This window comes from Eufriesea mexicana, unplaced genomic scaffold, assembly GCF_001483705.2.
Source record: "Eufriesea mexicana isolate 0111107269 unplaced genomic scaffold, ASM148370v2 scaffold47447488, whole genome shotgun sequence".
In the NCBI taxonomy this organism is placed as follows: domain Eukaryota; kingdom Metazoa; phylum Arthropoda; class Insecta; order Hymenoptera; family Apidae; genus Eufriesea; species Eufriesea mexicana.
The window spans coordinates 611,053-638,969 of NW_016907971.1; the positions used below are offsets into that span (position 1 = coordinate 611,053).

Below are 27,917 nucleotides of genomic sequence, written 5' to 3' on the forward strand. Positions count from 1 at the left end.
CCCCTCGCGCACACGGAAGAATTTAGATGTTACACTCGCGAGGTCGAACCGACAAATGAGTTTCGCTCCGTCGCGTCGCCCCTTATATAGCCGCTGATCGGCCGAGTTCCCCACCCCGATCCCAAATTTTCGAACTTTACCAATTTCATTAATTGTTATATATCCGCTGTGATAGTCAATAATTTATTAATTTTTTTACTTTGATTATAAATACACGCCGTGAACTATTTGTTAACAATAATATTAATTTGTTATTAACAATAGGTGTAATAATTTATAAACGTTTTGCAAATTATAGGGACATTTTAACACAATTACGCTATAAGTTCAGGTGATAGCCAATAATTTATAAATTTTTTCACTTTTATTATAAATTTGCGTTGTGAATAATTTGTTACTAACGATATTAGTTTGTTATTTGTAATAAATTTGATAACATATATTTGTTGTATACTATAACATATTCGCTCTTCTATATTATAAATTATTGATATGTATATGTGTGCTAAAAGATTTTTATTTTCCCTATATTTTTGGCTAAAACGAAGTATTGCGCGGAAAGTAAAGACGTTAGAAAATTCATTCTTACTTTGAAAGATAAGTTGCATTTCATTTTTTAACGTACCTTTGTTAAAGTGTCATTCGTATTTATATATGGAATAACGAAACTGTATCGTTACATTTGAACGAAATCTCTCCATATCCCTTAAAATTGAAACCTGCGTTAGTTAGTCACGATCTCCTGCCATAACCTAAAAATTTCTTCAGAAATATTATATTTGAATATAACCTCGCTCAATAAAATCGTTTCGAGATAAAATAGTCATCGATACGTAGTGACATACGACTCCCCATAGCTAGGAAGATCTAGGGAATTAGCGTAGTACGGAAACTGAAATAATATTATTCCTTTCGAGCGGTTGCGCAGCGTGGGTAGGTCGCGTTGAGCGTTCAGTTTTCCCCGTTTGCCGTGTCCATTCGCGAAGATACTCGCGCCCCCTGGCTGATGCGGTATCTTTTTTAATTAAACGTCCTGCACAGCGCAGCGCACCGCCATCTCGCGACGGCGTAGATGAATAAATGATAAGTAGGAGTAATCGTGGCGGCTGTGTTAAAAACTCGTCCTGATGAATATTTATCTGACACGAGGTACGTGTCGTTAGGGAAATTAAATGCTTTCTCATGGAGTACCGTTGAATTTAGATTTCTTTTTCTTTTTTTTATTTTCTCATTTCTGTTGCTTTTGTGGAAGGGAAGAGGAAGGATTTTGTGCGAATATTGGATGCGATAGTATGTAGTTGGTGTTTGAAGTTAGGTTTTAAATCTTCGAGGTCCGTGTTTATTGATTATTACTACGATCACCACTCATGGCTATATATTAGGGAGTTATAAGGGTTAGTGTAATGGCACTGGCATCTACCAATTGTGCTAAATAAAGGAAGTTGAACGAAGAATATATTTTATAATTATTAATTATGTCAATTTCATTTGTTACATTGTGAGAGAGAAATTTATTCAATCGATCAATTTAGGTAAGTGTAATAGATCATAAATTTTTTGCTCGTCTTGATGGATTGCTCCTCTAAAAATTTGTCAACTGTTTTCTGTTTTGAATGTAAAATGTAATTTTATTAAGTTACTTTTTGTAGGTCCCGTTAAGAAAAATTGTTATCACAATTTTTACAGAATAGTCATGAGTATTACTTTAGTAGAAAACAAAAAATGAATTTTTTTATTCAATGAAAATGGATGCATAGAATCTCATTTACTTTTTTTTTTATTACAATCTTACGTCAAATAGATGCATAGTCAGCATTTTTCCTTCTCTAATTATAAAAACATACGTTAAAAAGTAGTTTATCATATATTTTAATATATCAATTGCATTTAAAAAAATTAGTATTCCAGTTTGATTGTAAATAAACAGAAGCTTTAGCATATAATTTACATTCCAGACTTTTGCAATAAATCAAGTCTCCCTATCCAAGTCAGATCTTTGACTACCACGCTAAACAATAAAACATATGCTCGATAGTTGGTTATCTACATCATCTAAATTGTCTGAATATCTCTCTTAACATTGTTTACACATGCATCTTGAATGCTATACAATACCCATTACGAATTCAACAGATTAGAATCTTTTTCTTCTCATTCACGTTTTCGTATACACATAAGTATGCTTTTTATGCATTATCGTTCGTATACGTTTGCTTGTCTACTATGTTCCATTTTGTTTAAACATGTGGCAATCTTTACAAACTGATGTTCCTCTTTGTAATAACTATTATATAAACCTTATTTTTTATCAATACATTTTACTTATACTACTTATACTCACTATTATAACTATATTATCCTGGATAAATAATGATGTAATAATAGATATATTTTTATCAATTAAAAAATAATAATTCTTAATTGTAATTAATGTCATTGATTCGAATGATAAATGCCAATAAAGTGTCACGACGTTTAAAGAAGGAAATTATACATGTACGTATAAGAACTTTGATTATACAACGATAAATTTTGTGCGAAAATTATTTAATAGATTTGTTAAATTATATAACCAAATGTAGGCACTGTACATCACAATTTCCACATACACTAAAATATTTGTTAAATCAATATACCAACCATATAAAATATTAAACATACTTTATTAGACCCCAGATACACTTCTACCTAATGAGACACACTTATCAAACCAGTCTATAAAATTTCAAGTATCAGACTTACACCATTATCCATTAATCATGAATTTCACTCTCATCAAACTCATTTCCTCCATCTCCAACCATCATCATTTCTCACGTCAAAACCAAAGGCAAAATCAGAACCGTCACATCACCTGGATCCGTTGATCTGATAGCTCTACTTTGCCCCATAATAAATCTAGCCGTAAATTGTATGTTACATCTTGTTGGCAAAGCTGGTTATAAATTTTCTAGTGGACGTTCTCTTCCTTCCGCGTGGCTGCTACCTCTGCGGAGCGCCGATAGAGGCGCGGCCGATGTTTTGCCACTAGTAGGGATGGAACGGTCGCCGCGACCGTGGACGTAAGTCAGGTATCACGCTGTTTGTTCAATAATCAATTCGACGCCCCGACGGGAGTCGTGCCAGATATGCTGAAATATTTTGCTGGAAAGCGCGGCGCTCTCTATCGGCGGAGAGAGAGCTTGCGAGCAAGCGGTCTCTCGCCGGAATTTATCACCACGAAAAGCGACCCAGCCTGCAGCAGCACGAGCGGCGTTGCAGCGATCGATCTGCTCGCTTTCTCCGCCTGCCTTTTCCTCCTAGACCATCCTCGGGGTTACAGCCGAAAAATTGTCGTGGTCTTTTATCGTTGGAATTCCGTGAAGCAGGATCTGAGATATTAGGGCCTTCCGAGATCTGTACTCTGGGGTGATACGGACGGTTGGAGCGAGATTGGGTGGCGTGTGGGTTTCTTGGCGATGTTGGCAGTAGTGGGGTTGGAGTGGGGATACAGATGGAATAGGTGTTTGGATCTATTTGACTTTGTTTCCGTCGATATTTTTGTTATATAGTTCCTTCACTTCTTACTGCTTGGTAGGTATAATTCGTTATTTCTTTGGAATCGTTTAGCTATACGTTATACTTGATTGGTATTGACTGTTTTGGAATTTGGAAAGGTGTGTATTGGGACATTAGGCCAATTTCTTTTTACGTGTTTACAGTGACAGTAACGAAGTAAGATAGAAACTGAGCTTTGTACTTGAATCGTGTTTGGAAGGGATGTAGGGGTAACAAAATTTGGACATGTTTCTCTGTTTCCGATTAATGAGGTTAATTACTCTAGTATAAGATTATTTTATGGTCGTGGCCTACACAGATAATTAGCTTTGATAGATGATAGATTGGCTTCTCTGTGATCAACTTAGCTCTTTTCGTAATAATAATCTAATTCTCGCACTCTAATTCCAAGCATGTAATTACACAAGTAAAGGAGACTGCAATGTTATAAAATATTAGAATATTAAAAATTATGAGAAAGCTTGGAGTTAAGTGAATAATTACGTAAGATAACCTAAGGGGATTTTTCAATCCTTTTGAAATCAATTTCGTGTCCTTTCTAGAAGCTAAGTTTCCTGCAGAGTTTATTATAGAATGTAAGATAATAATGATGGGGTATAAGCTAATTCAAAACAGTCTTACAAGCTTAAGGTTATGCGACATCATAAAATAAATCGATTTCCATGCTATCATTTCGCTGTACGATCTGTAAGAAAATTATAGACTTTTGTTAAGATATAAAGCCTTCGAATTGTTGACAATAAGCATTCAATTGTTCTTTTATTGCTTATGAAGTCACGCTACGCAGAGCTGTTGTTGAGTGAACGAAATGATTCGTCATGATGATATTGTTAAGCATGATTTTCTGTTTTACACTGCTACTACCACACCAACGAAAGTGATTAATTCAAAGTATTTTGTTCTCGCAATTAACAGCTGACTCTTCTTATTTTTCGTATATCTAGCATTATTGGATCAGTGCATGTGAAATATACGGAAGTTCGAAATTAGCAAATGGCAGTTTCGTTTGATTTGCAGTCGTTAAAAATTCACGATAGGAAGGAAAAAATTTCCTATAATGTACGTTGAATGTTAGGAAGTCCTATAATAAATTTGTTAGAACTTCATTGTTCGACGTCGTACACCATCGGGATATTCGCGTAACTTTTTTATGAGTATAAACTTGGAAAATGCATCGTAAAATCTGCTGAATGTATAAATTTGGCATTCGAGGTAGGTTATATAAATGTTAGGTTAGTTTAACGCTGATTTGTGGAATTCCAAAGTGATTACTTTTCATTGGAAAATGAGGCCAGAAGAAATTCATAATGGTGTTTTGGAAAAGATCGGTGGAAATGGTCAACCAAAAACTGCAAATAAAACGATATTTTAAATGTAACTAAAATTATTACTGATTTGATAAAAATAAAACAAAGAGGAAGAAAGAAATAACACAATAGATACCACAATTCCATTATCATAGAAGAATAAGTAACATAGACAAAAATACATTTGTCCAAAAAATTTTCTCAAGTATCTAAAAATCTTCCAATACTAAAAAAAATTTTATTTCTATAAGAGGATACATCGAATTAGCTGAAATCACTTGTATCTTGAATATGATATTCTAGCTTTTAACAGATATATAGTGTTTCACTAAAAACTAATAATAAAGAGGATTAGATTTTTTGCAGTAATTTATTATGATTTTAAAAACTTATATAATTTATTATTATTGTGTATAATTCATTATAATTTAATTAATAATTATTCATTTTTTATTACTATTATTATTTAAAATTTACATAAAATACAATAATTCGACGTCAGATATATATTACATAGTATTACACACCATATGGAAATGTGACAATTTGCTAACACGAGCGTCTTGGAACGACATCGCGTTTATTTTTTGCTACAGGAAGTCCTCGACTCGTTGCTTCCCCAGGCGCACCGCTCTTTATCTTCCGGTGTTGCGCTGCGCTTCACCGCGGTGAACATTGTGAAGCGTTCGGAACGTCGGCTACCTAATATCAAAATTTGCATACGCATTGTAATACGAGAGCCAGCCGATGTATTGCACGCCTCTTTTATTTTCCATTTTTCCTTCGTTTCGTTCCCCGTTTTACTCGTCGTTCAGCGTACCCGAGGTCAAGGCAGCTAGCGATAATACTCCATTAACGGGGACCCGGTAAACTTCATGCCGAAACTCGCGCGAGTAAAGCGTACGACACGTGAATCGAATAATTTCGATCCACGCGTAATTTTGCATGCTTGTATAATATCGTGGAGCGTACATAACGTTCCACGTGGTTTCATAAGTGTCCCGTGTCAACCGTGCCATTTTCAACCCTATACAACGTTGTATGACTCAACAGTTGCACATCCGATCATTATACACATAAGCGATCTTGCTTATACCATTTATTAGTTCTTACTTTTCTTACGAGAAAAGAGAAATGTATACACCAATGTATTTTACCACGTGCACGTTTCTGATGAATTATACGATAGTAGAGAGACATTTACGAGTAGCCGAACTGTAGAAAACAATTTTTCCGGTGGCCAATAGTATGTGATCTTTCTCCTGTACCAATGCACCGAATGCTAGACGAATAACGAATTTCCTACGACGGTTGAAGTTAGTCCGAAGATGGTCCGAAGTTGGTTCGAAGATGCCCGACCCTCCACGACCATTCCCGACCACTCCCGACCGTTTCCGATCGTTCAGTGTCAGAACTCGGAACGCGTCACGCGTTATCAAGCGAATTCGCATTAGCAAATATTAGTAAACATTTCGTGTGACTGTGTGCACAGCAACCTTAAGATCTAACATATACGAATCAAATAACTTTCTTTCTCTTACGATTCGATAGGTTTATATTTGTAATAATAGTAACAAACACGAACGTGCGACCTTATAATATATGCTATACATTTCATAGTCTTTGAGGTTACCTCGAGATATTCGTTTAAATGGTAAATCGAGGTTTGTAAAAGTCATTTTATACGCTATTGTTAAAAATTAAGTTGGGTAGCGAATCTATATGAATTTATGTTTCATAATATTTCTAATCGTTTTTAATTAAAAGTATTGAAAGTTATGGAAAAGTTATTTTCCGTATACTAATATTGATATTTTAATTCTTCATAAATAAGCTCTAATTTAAATGGAAAAATGAAGCGAATCTGTTTATCATTGCATACTAGTGCACGTGTAAGTGCATGTTCCATTGGCATACGTACAATATAATTGATCTTCCGATACCGTAGAGGTTAGGAACGACAATTGATTGAAAATTAGTGCACAATTTTTAACTTCCCGAAAACTTAAGTACATATTAACTCTGTTATGCTGTATGTACTTATCATTATCGTGTTTTACCAAGAACACAAAAGGGGAAAGTTATGGGAATATGAGAATATATATTACTTATATCGTGACGTTTTCCCTAAACTCGCCGCTAGATGGCTGCACAAAGAAAATGTTACTCGAAAGTTCTTGATGACCATTCTTTTCTTATAAATATTTATTACATAATATAATATATTATATTTTCTGATAACCTATTATTGAGTTGGCTTATTGAGTATTTCATTGAGTATACTCCTAACTGTCTTTAATAAATATTCTTATGCAAGTTTTCTTTGTTATCTCGAAAATAAAGGAACGAATGAAGGTGGAAAGAAAGAAATGAAAGTTCTACTAAAAATTTCATGCTACTTAAACGTTGTTCTCCCTTCGTATGATTTCCTATATTACGAAAAGAAAACTTGTCAAGAACAGATTATAATAAACAAAGGAAGAGGGTTTCTTATATTTTGTCTCTTTCTTCGGGACAAATAATAGTGTTGCGCTAATAAGAAGAATAAAATCGATTGCAAATAAGCACCTGGACAACTGGAAAATATTTTCAAGAAGCACATCCACGTAGAACTGAAGCCGCGTTGTTCAACGGACAAGTATATATTATGTTGTCGATGCATCGTGTTGCAAAGGGTTGCAAGTTGTCGCATGCGTATGTGTACCTCCGCTTCGCAAATGGAATCTCCCACGCTTATAGTGAATAATTTCACGGGTATCACGTCGTGAATTATGCGGGAACATCGGCGTGTTATACGCCGGACGCTGCGCGATAGCGATTGGCCGACGCGAAATTAATGCGCGAGTATTATCGAGTGTTGACGTCGCGCGTTCTGGATAAACACCCGATTCGTTCGTTTTTCTTCGTGGCCGATCGCGGCTTCGGTTTTTCCCGTCAACCGTCGAATGGATCGATCTGCAGGGCGAACGCTGATTTTCCATGGGAGCACGTACCATGTTATTTTATCGAGTTTAAAGGCAGATTTTCACGAGGTAAAGAATTTTTGAATCCAAATTGGAGAGGAAAAGGCCTAGAGTGGCTCGAGGTTAGGAGTGTTTAGGTTAAGTTATGTACGTGTAAAGTATTATGCACGAGAGCATGTGAGATTGTATTGAGTACATTTGTTATAAACATATGTATGAACACGTTCACTTTGTTGACCGAAGTATACAGTGCAGTAATGGTTCCTATTCATTGAAGTCATGAGTCTAAGATTTTATAGAAAATGGTGGCGCCACTTAGTATTCATGGTTTGATATAGGGATTACTTTTCTGCTTGTAAAATTTCATAGAATTGCTCATATAGTTATTCCAATTATAACATTATAAATGTGCGAATGATTAACATAATTTCCACTATTTTATTAATTTTTTTAACATTTTCAATATTGAATATAGATTCCCATCAATTCTCGATCCAAATTTGTAGAAGGAGTTTGCAAATTTTAAAGGTTACTTTATTTTATTTTATCTTGCAATCTTCTAAAGGAACTTAATGATCATCGACGTCTCGTAAATAAACCGAATTTGATCAAAATGACGGCTTCTCGGCATTGTTGGTTTGGAAAACGCAGTGCAGAACATAATGGCGCGATAAATAAGTAATTGTCGACGAGAACGACGACGAGATTGCATAACGTCTCCTTCGTTCTCTCTTGTTCTTTTTCACGTGTGAATATCTTTGTCCCTCGTCCCGTCGAAGGTGACACGTGCGCATTAACTATGAAGAGAAGGTTAGGACGCGAATGTGTAATTCCTCGCGGTGGATAGCGAGCTGGTTACCTTCTCGTGTTCCATTGTTTTCACGTCAAAAGCTAGGGAAATAGGAGAAAACCGAGATTCTTTGTCTTTCTCTGACGTTTGGGCATTTGAATTTTAGGAGAAGGTATTGAAAATTTAGGTGGAGTAGTCTGGGATATTTTTCGGTATAAGTAGATATTAGGTATATGAATGGTGATAGAGCTTAAAATAATTTTCATTTATAGGTAGATATAGGTAAATAAAATTATTACTCAGAGAAAAATTTGGAAAATTCTTGGTTTTGTATAAATAGTAGATAAACGTGATTGGAGGACTGAAATAAAAATTCGGAGTATTTTTGGTTGCGAAGAGAAATGAAATTAGTGGTTTACATTTTCGGCTAATTTTAGTTTACAATTTTTGTTATCGATAGGAATGAACTTTTTCAGAAGAAAACTTTTTCAGAAATAACTTTTTTAAGGAAAATTTCCCATAACCTTAGTATGTAGGATTTACATGTCAGTGTGTTGTGCATATAATCAGGACACTGCATATTTCTTAGAATACAGTCGATAAAATGTTACGCTTTAAAATGCGTAATGAAAATTTATAGGTATTTGACAAAGTTCGTGAATAATCATGCTACACAATTATATTACATCGTGATATGCTTCTTTTCACAGCAGTAATATTCAAGTCACCTAGGAACAAGCGTTTTAATCATTCTTTACAATCAGTGTGCTTATATTAATATTAATATCGTACATCTATTATACGTCTAATCATATTTTTCTAATATTTGGAAAATAACTAATAAAAAATCTTGCAGTCATAATTGTCTGTTCCCTAACATAAAATACACAGCAAAAATACTCTATCATCATTACGCCTTCTCTCATACCACATCTAAAATTGCATCCCTTTCGGCATATACCAAAATACTACCGTTACTTACAATACGGAACAAGGAAGTCAGATCTCTTCGTAGTTTTAAGGAAAATAATTGTATCTTCGGGTGCCAAAAAAATAATTTTTCGAAATTTTTTCTCAAAAGGAATCGACTTTTCACTTGACGCAAGGAAGAAAGAGAGAGAGGGAGAGAGGGTGAGAGAGAGAGAGAGAGAGAGAGAGAGAATCGGTGCGCTGGTTGGTCCGCGTATCGAGTATGTGTCGGTTACGCACGTTACAATCACGTGATTCCATTATGTCTGCCTGCGCGCGATTTGTTATTGTAATTACTGGAATCTGCATATCAAGCGACGAAAGTCTACGGCCGCGCTTGTGCTTTGTATCGTGACATGCGGATCTATCGTGCGCCGTAATAGTTGACGCGCGATATCATCAAACGGTGCTGCACGAAACCGATCTCATGTCCGGAATCGACTGAGCAAAGATATTAACCGTTCCTTGTTGTGTATTACTCTATGAGGACCTGATGGTATTGTATTCTTGCAGTAGTTCTTCTACTTCCGTTTTCCTCCCGTTTCCCCCAGTTGAACGAGGTGTAAAGGAAAACCAGGTAAATAGCACAAAATATTAAAAGTTGCTTCAGTAATCTTGTAGAGACCCCTTGCGAGTAGGACAGGAACCTAATTAGCAGGCTCTTCTGAATTTCAATATTTCACTTGTAAAGGATTAATTCCACCAGTTTGTAATTACTTTGTGTAAGAGACAGGACTTCGTATTCGAAGAGATGGTTTTGTTCCTTAGATATTTTTGGGACATTAGTTGTTATTCCATAGCAATAATAGAAAAGGATCATTATAAGTTGGTTATCGCTGCATAAGGATTAGCTTCTCGAGTGATCTCCACTCCGTATTGAAGAGCTTATCAAGATAGGAAATGCTTGAACGATAAGAAAATCTTGGTTTGTTTGTAGCTTGATACAGACTTCTAAGACTATTTTATATCTGTACTTGTACGTTTATCACCAGGTTGTCAGAATATCGTAACAAGTCGCACTCCGAGCAGTCAACTGTCTAAGACGTCACAGCTACCAGAATGACATGCAATGCCATGCAGCTCGAGCATTCAACTCTTCCTTCTCCTCTCACCACCATAAAAAAGAATATGCTTTCTCTTCGAACCTCAATACATATTGTAGTATCGCACCTTCGCAATTTCCACCTCGTGTATAGGTGACTTTAGTTTGGAAGGTCCCCTAAGATTCGAGGGCCAGGTCGGTCGGAAAACTCCGGCGATGCGTCAGGCCCTTAGCATGACCATATTTGGTCATGTTAGGGGAGGCTTTTGGGGAATATATAGAGAAAGCAAAAATGGTTAGCAAACAGTTATGTTGGGACAGTTCTTGTGTAGAGCTTTTAAGGAGTCTTTAGAACGGAGTTGTATAGAAAGAAGTATAAGTTGTTAGTCGTTTAATTGTATTTGTGTTGTGGAATCAAGCTGTAATCTTAAGTTGCAGTTGTAGTTGTAATAGTTGATCTATCTATATTCGTAGACTTTATGTAACCACACATTGTCAGTCCATTATTATTAATTATTAAATAGAGTACTATTATTAAACACTACCCAAGTCTCTACAATATTTTTCAGTTCCACTGCTTATGTCCGATTATCTGTCATCTTGGATAAAATTCACAGTCGTGCTCGAGCCAAACGAGTTTACCTTCCAAAAAGTCAGCCATCGAATTAGAATCCCGAATTGAGTGGACGTTTGTTCAAAAACGAGAAACTCGACACTTTTTATTCACCAGTTCTGGTGTTTGTCCAAGAGACGTCTCGACTCGTTGTCGACCAGTCTAGGGAGAAACAAACGGTCGTCCCCTGGCACAATGAGCATCACTAGAGAACAGGCGAGATTTTCGATGGGCACGCCTACACCAAGCACCATCCACTAGTCTAAAAGTAACCGAACCGATATCCAGTCTAAATATGGATTTGCGTGTACGTTGGCCTTTGTTTGATCGCGTTCGAAGCCTGTCCCGTGTCTGTTGGACCCCTCTGCTTCCAAATTTGCAGTCTCTTATCTTGACCAGAGACGATTTACCTTCTGAAGGTTCCAATAAAATCACCCCGTGGCTCGGATAAGATCACGATTATAGGCAATGAATTTTTTATCTCTCTGTTTTCATCTCCTCGATGTCTAAACTTCGTGGGCTGAAGCGCGTTGTTGAATGCAATTTCGAGATTATCGTGTTCGGGAAGTTGAGGGTAGGCAGTTGGAAATTAATTTCAGGTTCAAATACACAACTTCTGCATTTTCTAACTATGCGTAAGTTATGTGCAACTGTAGATTGTTTGTTTGATCATGGATGCTACTCGATACGAATGGGTGGGTTTGTAACGCTGAAAAGGTTGAGGATGAAGAATGATTTTCTTAGACAAAATTACACGACTCCGAGTAATTTCATCCTTGAATACTTAACTTCTGTGGTGTCCAGATATCTGTAAATTATACCTAATTGTGAATTGCATGTTTGGGTGTGGAAGATGTCTTGTACAAATGAGTGAGATTGTAGCTCTAAAAGGCTGGAAGATAGAAAGGGTTTCCCGAGGCAAAATTGAACTTCAGCGTTCCAGTCAACTTCAGGACCAAGTCCATCCTATCAAATGATCATTTAAAATCCAAAATGGAAGATAAAACCTTAACTCTGCAACATGTAACTCGCGAAGTAGAAGTTGTAAAGACACGCATCCAAGCACGCTCCTGTAATCCAGCATCATTTTTCTAATCAGTTGTTCCCGAATATTTTTAGCAAAGCACATTGATTCTCCAACGTTCTGAAAGATATAATTCTTCTTAGTTTTGAGCGACATATTTTCCAATAATTCCTGCGATTTATCACTTCTCAAGAATCTTTGTACTCTATAGAAGTTTGGTATCGATTCACTAGTAAATATAGCCCCACGAGAAAAAATCACGCTCTTCATTTTCAATTTACCTTTTCACCTAAATTTACTGTTCCCCGAGTTATACCATTAGTTCTCGCAGAGAGAGAGAGAGAGAGAGAGAGAGAGTGAGAGGGGGGGAGAGAGGCACTCTGTGAAACGTACTTACAGTTACCTCTAGCCTTAGTCAGCTTGTCGCGTTCGTACAGTTTACAAGATCATCCCCGACCCTGTCACTCGCGAACAGAGAAATCCCGTTCAGCGTCGCCGAGTCGGTAATTCAGGGGTGGAAAAAATTGGGTCAGAAAGTTGGAGGCCCAGTTTCATCTTCCCATCGGAAGACGCGTTTGCTGCCAATCCGACGAGACTCGCCACCCTACTTTCTTACGCCACCCCTCGTAGAATGGTTGGCCATGGTTCGTTGGCCGCACAGAATCCGGGCGTGAGCGAGAGCGTTGATTCCGGGCAACGTAAGTCCGCGAAATCTTCGATTATGGGACGAAGAGGGCGCTTGGATCGAGATGACGGAGGATTTTTGAAAGTCACCGTTAAAAAGATCGCTCTCCTAATCGATGATCGTGTTTCTCGCGAGACAATGTAGAAAGCGTGGACTTATGGCGACTTAGCCAATGAAATTTGATGGTAGGAATAACATGATATTTGGAAGTTTCGATTGGCGGTTACATGGTCGCTTTGGTCACTATTTTATCCTTTGAGACTTTTCATTTATGATCAGATACTTTGGAAAAGGTTCACGTGGATATAATTGATTCCTTTTCGTTAAAATTCATTATTTGGATACTTTCCTCAGCTTTTACTATACAGGAAACATTTCACAAATCCTGAACTACTGAAATTATTAATTATCGAAGAGCAATTGATACTATCCAAAAACTTCGAAGAAGAATATCCTCAGACTGTATTTTAGATAGCACGCTTCGCATCTGACATTCCCTGTGACAAATTATTAGAAAATTATAATTAGGTATTCGCTTCAATGCCGCGAAAGGTACAAAATGATAGTAAGTTTCTTACAATCAACGAGCAAAATATGTCAAGTGAAACCTAAGACTGCATCATGGAGGTGAGGATAGTATCCGGAACGGGGTATTCACAGGTGATCGAAAAGTTTGGAGATCGTGGGAAGGGCGATCGTCTCGAAAACAGCAACCTCGACACGGTGTGTCCCATCCGAACTCTCCAAGGACTTTCGTAATGGAGTTGTATCAATAATATAGGGGACGTAATAACTTCGGAAGCAGGGGCTGCCACACCCTATTAACCGCATCGCTTCTACCGCAATTACAGTACGCCTCCGTACACTCATGGCTTGACACGATATTACTAGGCACTGATAATAAACCTACATAGATAGTCGATGCTACAGCCTGCTCTTTCGTCCTGTTGTTCGCTTCCTTGGCTGGGCTAGACGAAGAAACAGTCGCGACACTGCCTTTTGTTAATTATCTGCTTGAAGATTTCCGACGATATTTCTGACTTCACGCAACCATGGCTCTGGGAATAGGTGGTAGGCTCTTATCGATTAGTATGGCTATCATTTGCGTATTACACGTATGCGTGTACGATGTTTCCTCACCGTTATAACGTTATTGGGATCACCGACGTGGAACTCCCAGTTCTGAAAATTAATCGAGTCTGTATCGTTAATTGTTTTAACTAATTGTTTTAACAATGATTCGTTAATTCGCGAGGTAAACATTCCCCGTTGGTCAGAGGTAAACAGAGATCATTAACAATTCTATAATAATTTTCGTGGAATTGTGGTGTCAACGTATTTGTTCCATTAGTTTGTTTTAGTAGTTTAGCTTTATCGTTGTTTGTCGTTCAGCGAAATATGGCTTTCGGGTTTTGTAACAGCACCGGTCTTGGGTATCGATTCCATGGAAATCTGATTTCCACAAAATCTTGCTGATAAAAATTGATGGAAATACGCGTAGCGTTCTGTTGGCCAGGTATTTTTGTTATTCGTGTAGTTGCCGCAATTTCAATCCAGGATGTTCAGTTTGGAATGTACCAACTGTTCATCGACAAATGATGCAACGCTATATCGAATTTGAATAACATGACCCGCCATGCGAATAACGAATACACTTGTGAATTTCGTTGTCCGTTCCTTACGTATTGAAAATCTATTCTGGCTTGCCGGCGAATAACCTATCGTGCGTTGTCTAGTATCCCCTGCGAGCATCTGTGAAAATTCCACTGAACTCGTTCAGGGCACAGGTCATTGTTTTCATTCTGACTGTCTCATGTTATTTAAAAAAACACGAATGTTATCAATAAATCTTTCTCTGTTTTACTTTTTGCATTAGATATAACAAACGAGCATAGCATGATCAAGTCTAGTGTATTTAAATAACCTCGAAATAAAAACGTTGTATTTGGTCAATACAATTTTGCATTGCATAAATAGAGATGTGAAAGATATCGGTAAAGATAAATATCTGCACAGAGTTCTGCTCAAAATTTGTGTATCTACATTGGACTTTCTTTTTTTAATTTACGGATAAAGTGTATTTCCAAAATGGAGGCCAATCGCCTCAATATCATTTTGCATTTGAAATTTCTTCAATTTCTTGAAATTTTTGTTTCAAATTTGTTCGACGAAATAGGTAATATACAGTCGTAATTAACAGGCGGTAGTTTAATCCGAACCCAATGTAAATAAATCGATCGGTTTGGTTAAAAGCGCTTTAACGGTTAATTGTAACGTAATCGCATGCATCAACCACGCTAAATTGATATTTATACGTCTGCGACCGAATTAGAATGGCTTATAAATATCCGGGCCGCAAATAGCGTGCCATCGCGACACGTGCGACCACATCAGATGCACTTCATACGCTGTTTATTATTTACTGTTTACCCTTCGAAACGCCGACCTTCCTGTTCCACCAGAATCCGCGCGTGCCACTAGTTTCCTGGATTAAACCGTGTTTCTACCATACATGCATTTTTAACAAATGCTTGCAAATGTTTCAGAACGTTTACGTTGAAACGTTTGTCTAGTATCACCGGCAAATAAACGCTTACGAAGAAAAATATATTTACATGCATTTGTCGTTTAACATTATAAAATAATTCTAGCATAATTCGAGGATTGATGATACGTATATAATGATACGCAATCGTTCGTCTTGATCAAACGCGAGAGAACAATGAACTGTCTCCGATGCCACGAGCTCCGGCCGAACGTTAACGATTGCTCGCGATTCTTCACGAATGCTCGCGGACGTACCCGATTGTCCCCGATCGTTCCCGATCACTCGTCCGTACGCGCCAAACGTCACCACTATGGCAAAGTCACGCTTGTGAATATCGGTAAACGTTTACACGTATTTTCTGTACTCGGTTTACATTTAGTTTTGTACATTGAAGTGTCGCGATTTTGCTTGGTTTATTCGCTACGGATATACGACGTTGGTAAATGAAGAAGTACAGTGCAATGTCCGAAGTGAAGAGTGAAATATACTGTCGGCGTGGTTTCCCTTTGTTTGTAAACGCATTTTTGCACACGCGGCGATCACGGCTGAGAAGATTACGGTCACCTCGTGTTATATTCTTCGCTGAGAGCCCGCGATTTCCAACTGAATGTGTATAAACGTCGGGACGCTAAGTTTAATGAATGGGAAGAAGAGTTACGTTAATATCGCGAGGGAATCTAATTTGTAAACAGGAACCATTGACTTCCTCGAACATGTGTTTGAATCAGGTCAGAAGAATACGAACGTAGTTGCTTCTTTTTGAGGTTAGAGGTAATATAACACGGTGAATGGATACATTATCGTCGAAGTCAACGTGTTCAGGTATGCTGTAGAAACGAATGTTTATATTATTTCGTACATAATTTCGTTTGTTACATTGTAATTGGAACTTTCTAAATGAAAGATGTCTTATTGTCGATGTTTATTACAAATTGCTTTCAAACACATGCTCTCGCGAAGATTAGAAAGTGCATACTTAAATATTTCGCTACTATTGTGAATGACGATGACCGTTATTATCCGAAGAATGCATGCTTTATTTACATCTGTGACATCGGGTGCAGCAGTTGCTCATAATGTACATAATATCGCCTAATTTGGAATTCAATTCAATTGCTTTTGTTATGTTTTCAAGTACTAAAATTAGTCGATATTACGGAAGTTCGAATTACAGTAAGGAAGTGAAATTTTTTTCAGATAAGGAATAATTATTAATAATAATTATTAACAATAATTTGTATAATAATATTTATTATCAATTTATTATCAATTAGTTATTAATTGATTATTAGTAGTATAACGCGTTTAATTAGTAAAAGATACTATTTATCTTATCTAGAGTCATGTCTATAAAATAATCGTTTGTTTAGTACGAAATACTGATTCATTAACAAATGGTTTCTCGTGCACGTTGAAAATTGACGAGTCACGACGGTTTCACGGGTAACAAGACCGAGAGCACTTTCTCGAATCACAGACACGCTCTTTATCGAAAACAAGCTAATATTCCAAGACTAGTCTACTCTAAGTAGATACTCTAGTACTGTCTGAGTACTATTATAGTTTATACTAATCTTGCAATACCATTATCCCATCACTTACCTTGCGTATTGTCCAAAGTATGAAGTTGTACATTCATTCCACACAATTCGGTTCAGATAAGATAGTTTCTACACTCCGCCTCTGTTGCACTGTAATAATACAGTTGTGCTTTGGATGAAGTGAGAGTATTCCCAAATGTTGCATAACTGTCTTAATTGCTGAATAACTAATTCTTATTTCAATCTATACTTCCTGATCATTTATTCATCACACATTGGTTAAATTGAAACGCTGCCTTGTGTTCATATTTGTAACCGTGAAAATATTATTAGGATATGAATCTGATTTGTTCTGGTATGTGTGTTATTATTAATACACATAGATTGTACTCAAATGAGGAACAACACATTTTTAATATTTTAAAAAGATTATGATCTTATATAAATATTGGGTGCTCATAAATTTATTTATTTCAATCTCCCAATGTTAAATATTTTAATTTCACAGGATAGAATTCCAATGTTACTGGCACAGTTGAATAGGACTTTGGTAATAGTTTAATTTAGCTCTTCAACAGTAAGCCAATACTAATCCCATATCCATTATACTGATAGGTTTATCTCAGTATGATACTGATTCCATAACATAAGAAATTCAATGGTGCAACAATTTTTGTTACAATGTTATACTTGCGAATATTCGCCAAGGAACAGTGAAATTTGACGCAACAGAGGCTAGTGTGAAATTTGAAGCAAAGTTTCCTAGAAAGCTACACGACCTACGAACAATCTCCATACTTTTTGTCAATCAGACTACACACGAGAGACAGTCGGCCGGTTAGATGATATTTAGGTCGTGTTAACAGTTCGCCAGCGGAGTGCTGGCGTCATTAACGAAACGTGTAACGCTCAATAGATGCGGTGTATCCTCCCACGCAGGAGGGAGCCCTCTCATGCGCGCGCGCCTCAAGGTTACTGACTGACACGCTTCTTATCTTTTCGTATCGCCGGAACACGCTGTCGAGATTCAACAGATTGTTCGATTTCGCGCCTTCGAACGGTTATCTTTACCACTGACATGCGAATGGCGGGAAATATCGGGACGAAATATGTTCGCTTTAACCCTCTGACATCCGAGCCCATGTCGAACGTGGATACCATTTCGCATCCTCTTGTTAACATTTTTTTTTATTGCAATTGCTGAAACAGGCAATGTATATATAAAGTTTTATTCAATTTCGATCCGTAGCTTTCTATCATCATATGGGTAGTTGTAAAATTCTCCTTAACGTATTATATCTAATACACCAAGTGCACTGCATTGCGCTGAAAAAGAAGGAAAAGTTCGAATTGCTTATTGGTCAATTTAATATTGTCATTTTCTTCATCCCCAAGTGACATCTCACGAGATTTTCCGTCTTGCTGTTCATTAAATATTAATTGAAAACTATTAAAGAATATAGTCACGGTCCAGTACACATGCGCGGCGTTTGGTGAACTGTTACTTCCGGTTGAAGTGCCACAACGTCGCACTCAAGTTCGGTAAACTCGTCGAGAGCAGTCGTTAACCGATTTCGGGGATTAAATCACCTCTTTGGGTTGACTAACAGCGTTTACATGTATATATAACGGTCGTCTATTAATTCGCGATCGCAGCGCCGAGGAATTAATCGTTCGCGCGAATACTTCGAGCGTGATCAAGAGCGAACGTTGCAGCATGGCGGTCGAAGGCGCGGCGCTAGTGGCGCGCGACAGAGGGCGCCACTAATGCACGGTGAGAGAACAGGTTGATGGGACCGAACGGACGCGAATGAAAGTCGGCAAAGATTTATGTTCGCGTTAATAACTACGTTCGCGGGATTATTGTCGACTCGATTGTGTTCTTTACAGTAGCCCAGGAAAATCGGTGCGCCCTTCGACGTGCGCATCAGGTGCGTTTGCTTTCTCTCGTTGAAAGTGCGTACAAGGTATTTTTAGGACAGGTAAATGGTCTTTTTTCAAGATGAATGCGTGAAAGTGAGTAATTTTGCGTTTCGTGCATAGGGCGATTGTTGTCTGTGGTTTTGAATGAGTTTGGTGTATTAGCGAGAAGTCTGTGGTGGTTGAAAGTACACTTTCTTGCGAAATATTCGTTTCCTGGAGGGATCTGCTTGGAGATGCTGTTCAGAGCGAAATTTACGAATTAATTTTCTGGCTTGTGTGCATTAGAGGGGTTTTATGGAAGAAAGTTGGAGCGAACGTGAAAAGGATCATGTATTATTTTTTTTTTATAGTTTTCTAATTATTCCATTTTTAAAACTAGATAATTGTTTTGTAGGAGGTCATGCATACTCTCTCCACAACACGGTATTATTCTTCGTTTTTATTAACTTACTTATCGTAATTAATTACTTTAGCCTTGTAAATGACACGTGACATTTTTCCTAGTGAAAACAATGTTTCTAATTTTGATTAAGATAGAGAAGGGAAAGTTGAAAAATAAGTTACTGTATTGAAACTAAGTTAGAAGTAGATCTGTATAATTCAGCACAAACCATTAGTAACATTGCAAGAGGAAGAAGACAAATTTAATTCATTTTTAAGTTAGATAATTTAATATATTTCGATGAAATTTTTCCAATATGTTGAATCAGTGAGTCATATTTTGTTGAGAATGTACGAGTAATTAGAAACAGACGGCGCAAGTTCGAGGAAGCAGCACACGCAGTAAGATCGATTGCTCAGTGCACAGATTCTACGAATTCTTTGTACGAGGCTTACAGAATCGTTTTCTTCGAAGTTCAAAACGACGGTTGAAACTTCTTAGTCCATTTCCCCCTCTAGTCACTCTCAACAACTTCGAACCGAAAGTGCGGTATATCTAATATGACGAGAACGATGATGGACTTTTAGATTCTTCCAATCCATCTATGTTACTGTTGTTGTGTGTACCCAGTTGATTTGCGAGGGTCAGGTCTTCGGAAAAGTAACTCGAAGGTAACACAATTCAGGAAATAGTAAACGGGAAACGAATTAGATTAAAAAAATTACTTTTTCTCTGAAATTTTATTTGACTTTGCACAAAAAAGTTACAATTTTTACTTATAATTTTTGCAGAGATTTGTAATCACTTAAAATGATCTACTTTTTGCTCTTGTGATATGAATTCTTCCAATATATTCTACAAAATACGAAAAATTGAAGGAAGTATTAAAATTATTCACTCTCTGTACATTAAATTTCAATTTTGACCTGAATCAAACCAAATAACTCGTCCAAACATAACTCCCATTGTCAGTACCTCCTTCCAACTAATCATTTTCTATAACATACTTCTACAAAAGTAATAGTATAGACTTAAAATAAACATTGTGTAACACTTTTGCCTTTCGAATTCCATTTAAAAAATTGGCCACAATGACACCTCTCCTGTATATACATATTTAGCTACACACCTAATCGAAGTACAAGCAAAAGAACAGAAAGGTACATATCCAAAGAAGTTCTCCTCTAGCTTACTATACAAACATCAAGCCCAAAGTGGACCACGAAAGCAGCACGGAACACAAGCCCATGGAGGAATATCGACGCGAGGTCGACCCGTTATCAGACGAGGGCCAGCGTACTTTTCGCGCCGCAAAATTGCCCTGGTGAAGGCGGCTACGGCGAAACTGCTCCCCGGGATCCCTACTGGCGCGTCTATTACAGGGCCGTGTGGCGTCGTGCACACAATCCAGGCCGGCTTTCACGTTTTTCCTGGGCGAAAAATATAGGCGTTCCGGTTCCGCCGCTGAGCGACGGAAATGTCTGCATTACCGCGCGCTTTCTCCGTAATTTCCTCGCAGCCCGCTAGAGACGCTGGGGGCCGCCGTTGATGTAGACTGCGTTACACCCGAGATTTATCGCGCTCTCCCTCTTGTATCGCGATACGCTCGAACCGAGCTTTCGTCAACCGCTTATCCCCTCCGACTTGATTTCCGAGGGCGCTCCGGTCGATTCCATTCAAAGATGGCGTTAGCGTGTAAATTAGCGTTTAGAGTAGTGTAAAGCAAATTAGCGTTTAGATTTCTGCAATTTTACATAGAAATACAAGAAAACAGGCAGTGACGTGATGTTAGGGATTGTTTAAAATTTATCATTAGGGAATGGAATAAACATAGCGAGGATGACTAAGTAGGAATTGGTGTACCAACTTACGGTGAATCTGATATAAATTCCGAGTGTTTCATAGGATACGGTATTTTGACTAAATTTTGCTGGGAAAATTCTCAAAGACATTTAGCATTTCGCTTGGAAAGTTTGAACTGATCCAAACATTTTATTATCACTGCGAAATTTTACACCGTTACTTTTCTTCCCTATTACTTAGCGTTTAGTAGCTACATGAAAAGGCATTTGCTATGGCATTTGATATATATATCACTCCCTCAACATTCAAGGCTATCAGTCGCGATAAAAATGATAGCAATGTAAAAAATTAAGCACTTTTTCCAGTTTTCTAAAAATACTCCTATCTTACATCATGGCTGTAGAAAACCCAGATCCAGAACAGATCATTTCGTTGCCTCTGCTAGCGACATGGATTCGTTCGAGCCGAGCCATCTAAAAGAGGATCGTATAGGGGGATATTGGTGGAAACGTAGGACGAGCGACTCCCTATTAGAGGGTAATACGTATTATCGATTTTGGAACGGGGCGCAGGTTATCCCGGTTCAAATCATGACAAATGTACACTACCGTGTGTGGCTTGGTGGTCTGCGGGCTCGTGCATGCGTGTGTGTAGCTGTTCGACCGCACCCTGAAAAAACTTTTTCCACCCTTTTCCCTTCGTATCGACGGCATGTATTTCGCGCCATGGAAAAGTGGCTTCTGGTATCGAGAATACTTTCATTAGAGAACACCAGTGTAGACCTTCTTAGCATTCGTGCATGTCCCTATCTGCTTGATTCGATGAACGTATCGATGAACGTATCTTTTGAAATGATCTGCGAATTTCTTGTTCTGTATCCCTGATTCTATGATTTTCAAGACGATTATAGGTATATAGATTACATATGTTAATCGATATATAGGTTGATCGAGGATGTTTTGCATTAACTATTGTCCTGTAGTGTGGAATAACTATAGAGTAACCATAAATTCCTGAAGATCATTGTGGTTCAGTGTCCGTCGTGTTAGTAAAATTTGTATTTTATTATGTCCTCGAAATTTCAATTTGGTTAGAGGTGTACGATGAGGATTTGAATTTGTTCATATTTGGGGCAGCATGAAGTGTTCCACTTTTTTCAGATTCTAGTTTTTAATTACTTGGTAGCTTCAAATCGCATGGTGGATTCTTTTAACGAGATCGATGTCGACACACGAGGAAACCGGCTGCTTGATGAATTTACGATTACACTTTATGTCTCCTTCACTAGTAATACCGATATCCAGTTTCACTAGCAAAGAGCTTTTTGTGAATCACCGTGGAACTCGTTTCTCTATCAATTAATATCAAGTGTTTTGTGTATGAGACTGGATTTACGAGGTAGTCTGATTGAGTCCCTCTTTTGCATTCTCGTTTTATTTGGTTCCTTCTCGTTACTATTTGTCAGATAGATTATTTTATCACGATGTAGCATTGGTACTTAATTTTTCAATATGTCTGCAGTTGTCAAAAGCATATGTAAATATTTTGTTTGGTGGCCATTTCTGGTACGATGATGTGATGTAATTTTCAGATCTGCAAATAAATTCAAATTGAATTCTAATAACTCATTCCTTCTACTTTTTGTGTAGTATATTAGAATTTCGTATTAGAATTCAATTTAACATAAATTTTCAGCGTAGATAGATTACTGGTTAGAACAATATCAAAATATTATCAAATTCCGAACAACTGAAAAAAAGAAGAAGAATACTAGCTAGTACAAATCCTCCATGATGTAAAGGAAATCCACGAGACCGAGGGTCACAATGTGCGTGTCGCCTAAGAAGGTCACTTCGAACATTTTCTGCGGTATGCAATTAAGAACGTTTATAGCTCGGAAATGAAATATTTCCTTAATTATCGTGTTGGATGCAACTGCCATCTTATAGTGTGACCAATTTTGCATTGCAAATAGAATGTCGTATATTTTTCACTGTTCTGTTTTTACAAATTTCGTACACGAGTTATCCCAATTTTAACATTGCAATTTATCAGATCAAAATTCATGTTCCTCTATCTCATTTTTCTAAAATTGATATAAAAACAGACTTTAAACAAGATCTGAGGTCCAAATCTTGCTCGAGACAATTTAAAATTTCAAAATTTTAAGATCAAGGATACTGAATTAAGATTCGAATCCAAAACTAAACATCTGCACGATGTTAAAAAAAACTTGCACACTTAATTTTATCGAATCCCGCATTCTATGGCCTATTCTATGGACTGTGGAGTTTTAGGAATAGATTTTGTCTCTAAAACTTGTGACATCTCTCGTTTATTTCTTAAACCAAACACACTTCTTCACATGTCAAGAATATGATCAGTCGTTCGTGAATCTCAACTATCCTCACCAAACATGCTCCTTTATCCTCTATTCGATCATGCTCTGCACTCAAACACTACGTTCTAACCTTCCCCCTCCCCCAAGTTCCGATATAGTCGATAGAGGGCCTACCACGTCGAGAGACATGGACTGACGAGCCATTAGTTCTGTCGCGACTGGGAGTATCGAGATTTATACACGACGCAGCTCACAGCGACATCTACGCGTGACGAAACAGACTGGCCAACGCGTCGGTGCATCGCTTCGTTCATCGGGGCTGCGCGGCGTTTCGCACAAAGACGAAAGGGGAAAAAGCGACGGCAGTATTGACAGGCACGGTGAGAAATTGCCGGGTTAATTGCGAAAGAAACGGGTGAGCAGAACGAGGCATCCAGGCGCGTGAGTTAAATATCCTGTGGTACCGGTTGTCGAGGAGCTGAGATCGGAGAAAAAGCAGCGAGTTTGGACTACTCGTCTCGCGTTTTGCCTTGACCCACGAACAGAACGCTTCTGGCAGCTACTCTTTACCTGTGTTCCCCTTTTCCTTCCTTCCTTTTCCTTTTTCTCTCTTTTGAATCGTTTCTTCGTTGAACCAGCTGGCAGGCTTTAATGGGAAAGGCGAGCCACTGCGAGGATTTAGAAGTCGTCAGGTTTCTTCGGACTTCTTTCTCTCAATTAGTGTGATTTTCTGACCCGTTGCCTTACCTCGCGCCGTCCGGGAATAAAAAATTTTACACCTTTTTCTCTGATATGACACATCTCTGAAATTTATATACGAAATGTATAATAATATTCCCTATAGTCGGAATTGACAAAATGTGATTACCAATTAGCCCCATTTGCAACCATCAATGAACCCAAGATAGGAATAGGAATTTCAACCAAGGTTTAAATTTAGGAGTGAACTGCTATGTCTAAATCCGCAGAATAGTTACATATCCAGATCTATAAAAATAGTCATCTAGATCCGTAAAGATATTTAAATTGATGTTTGCAGACTGATGCTTGTAAGGAATTAAAAAGTACACGTATTGCGACACGAATATACTAACTACACGTTGTACACTTATATTTTATATACACACGAAATGGGGATCCCGACGCGAAACCTCTCAATGTGTACTACCAATCACAATAACCAGACTAATTGACCCTTTCACTTTCTCATTTCAGCAACAAAAATTCGTGAAGAGGACGGCCGAGGAGTTGGAGCCTGCCGGTGGTGGTAGCGGAGACGGTGGCTTCGGCGAGCCCCCCGTGAAGCTGCAATGCACGCAGGCACAGCATCAGCACCAGCAGGGTCCCGGTGGCGGCGGTGGAGGTGGGCCCCATCACGGCCACGGGCAGCATCCTCCTGGGAACGGCGCGAACACAACAGGCCCTACTCACGGTGGTGGCGGCGGAGGCGGCGGTGGTGGCGGGAACGAGGGTTTGACCAAGTTCTCTGTGGAGATCGTGCAACAACTGGAATTCACCACGTCCGCGGCGAACTCTCAGGCTCAACAGATTTCCACGAATGTGACCGTGAAAGCGTTGACGAACGCGTCGGTGAAGAGCGATCTGCTGAACGCGTCGTCGTCCCCAAAATCGGGACCAGATACTCCTGCATCGGCCGCATCGAGGCCTCAAACAGGGAACGGTGCCGGAGGCGGGCCAGGCGGTGGTAGCGGTGGCACCGGTGGACCGACTGCACCCGGTGGCATCGGTTGCGTCGATATCGGTAACCTGGTTGAGTGCAAGCAAGAGCCTGACAACGAGTTCGTCGACTTGGAACAGTGCGCTGCTGCGCTGGAGAAAGACGCGGCAGCGAACGGGGCCGGATTCCCTGGCTTCTCTGATTTCATGGGCGACGACACGGGCGACGAGATTATCACCTCTGATGCGTTCAAGGACCTGATTTCGGAGATCTCAGACTTCCATCCGGAGTTCATGAAGGACTTCGATTTCGAGGAGAAGATCCCTGTGGAAGCCCTGGCTAATAACGCGGCAGTGGCTGCCGCTGCGGCTGCCGCGGCGAATAATAATAATAATAACAATAATAATAATAGCATCGGGACAAACAACGGCCAGATCAAGATCGAGGACGACAAGGACGCTATACATCAGCAGCTCGGGAACGTGAACAATAACACCGTGAACAACGGCACCAGCACTAACAACGGGAATGCTAGCCTGCCCGCTAATTCTAGCCCTGGAGCACTTGGCTCAGCCCAGTACTCGCCGGCCAGACTACCGTACTCCAGCCTGGACTTCAAGTCGGAGATGAGTCCTGCCGCTCAGACGTTGAAACAGATGGCTGAGCAGCATCAGCACAAGAGTCAGCAGTTAGGGCTGGGTGGATTCAATCCTGGTGCCGCCGCCGCTGCTGCTGCTAGAGGACCTACTGCTCGTTCCCCTTACGCTGAGTTTCCACAATTCGGTGGCACGTCGGACTACCTGGGCAGCCCTGGGAGTGCTGGTCCACCCGGTGGACAGTCCCAAGCGACTACTGGCACTGGTTCGTATCACAAGAACAACGGCACGTCCGGTTTCCAGAGTCAGCAGACCAACGATATGTTTGTCGGCTCGCAAACCCAATTTGCTGCTGGCCTGGCGGACATGAAGAGACCGCAACCAGCCACCGGTGGCAAACCGACCATGCTTGGGCCAAGCGGAGGATATAAGCAACAGTATTCGCCGTACGGTAGCCCGGGATCGATGCCGAATCACGGCAGCCCCGGTTATCCGCTTCCACCGAGAGGCTCCCAGGGCGCTGGACCCAATCAAACCGGATCCCAGGGACCCTTCACTAGCTCTACGCCGCCGAGACCACCCTCAGGACCTGGCACCTCCACTCTGCAAATTAACCAGGCACAGCAGCTACACATCAACAATCCCGGACATCAGATTCAGGTTAGTGAATCCTCTTCTTTTCCTTTGTTGACTCTTACGTTCAGTTTGTTTCATTTCATTCGTTCGTCGAAGATTAGGTGTCTTATAGCTTGTACAGTCTGGAGTACGATGGTTAGGTTAGGTTTTTTAATATTCACCTAGTTTACGTTGTATTTTGGTGAATGATGTGATGATCTGTTGAAGATACATATTTTTATTCTGTCTTTATATAAATGTCGTTCGATAAATCGACAATTTTCACGGTGGTAAATCTTCTACACCCGATATCATTATGTGGATTATTGATATTCACTATAGTTATTGTCCGATAAACGCTCATGACAGACTGTTACGATGATATTAAATGAAATTTATTTGTGAAATTTATATTGATGCAATAATAATTTGGTTACGGTATCCAGTTCGAGTCGTATTAGCGCATCAGTGCATTTATACACGATTATATCGCGTGTTAGCATACTTACTACCAATTATTTGATATATCATTCGTACATTAGTGCGGCATGAATTTCCAAATTACAAAAATGACCGTGCAGCTTTGTCCGAAAGAGTAATATCAAACATGCGGCCCGCGGATCAAGGTTTGAAAGTGATTTCATTAAAAAGATAAATAAAATGGAATTTGAAAGAAAGGGAAGAAGATAAAGCATGAAACAGAAGAGAAGAGAGAACCAAAATGCGAAATGGAGAGAAAGAAAGGAAAGTAAAGGAGGGAAATAATTAATTTTAAAATAAATATGCAATCTAAATTCTCATATGTACTTATAGTGGGTCATAAAATTACTCGCTCAGTTGATAATGCAGAGAAGATCAATGAAGTAACTAGATAACGAAGTACGTTTTCGAGCTTCTCTTAATGGATGTACATTATTTGATGCTCAGCGTAACAAAATCGTAAAGAAAGAGCGAAAAGTTTGAGTTTGTAATTTCAGAAAAAAAACGATTCATTACAAATCTTTACCTTTTCTTACTTACAAAATTATTCGCTCAGTCAATAATGCAATAAAGATTAATGAAGTAACCAGATAACGATGTACTTTTTCGAGCTCTTTTAATGGATATACATTATTTAATGCTCAGTGTAACAAAATTGTAAAGAAAGAGTGAAAAGTTTTTATTTATAATTCCAAAAAAAAAAAAGAAAAATGAATCATTACAAATCTTTACTCTTTCTCACGTCACAAAATTATTCGTTCCATCAACAATGTAGTTAAGATTAATGAAGTAACTAGATAACAGAGTACTTTTTCAAACTTCTTTTAATGGATATACACTATATGAAGCTCAGTCTAACAAAATCGTAAAGAAAGAGTGAAAAGTTTTGATTTATAATTTCAAAAAACAAATCACTACAAATCTTTACCTTTTCACACTCACAAAATTATTCGCTCAGTCAATAATGTAATAAAGATTAACGAAGTAATCAGATAACGAAGCACTTTTTCAGACTTATTTCAATGGATATACATTATCTGAAGCTCAATGTAACAAAAT

General features: G+C 38.6%; 1 protein-coding gene across 6 annotated transcripts in view; it reads left to right on the forward strand.

Moving 5' to 3' along the window:
* The window catches only part of mam (neurogenic protein mastermind), a 311,816-nt gene that overhangs the window by 189,302 nt on the left and 94,597 nt on the right, over positions 1 to 27,917 (forward strand). For 4 of the 6 annotated variants that reach the window (XR_001890411.1, XM_017904016.1, XM_017904043.1 and 1 more), the window contains one exon: positions 24,705 to 26,423. Coding sequence is in view for 5 of the 6 variants with exons in the window: in XM_017904016.1 (XP_017759505.1) it covers positions 24,705 to 26,423 (1,719 nt within the window). In the remaining variant the exon portion in view is untranslated. Of the gene's footprint in view, positions 1 to 7,785; positions 7,898 to 9,991; positions 10,165 to 24,704; positions 26,424 to 27,917 lie in introns of those variants that run through there. The other 2 variants (XM_017904027.1, XM_017904035.1) reach the window with 2 other exon arrangements.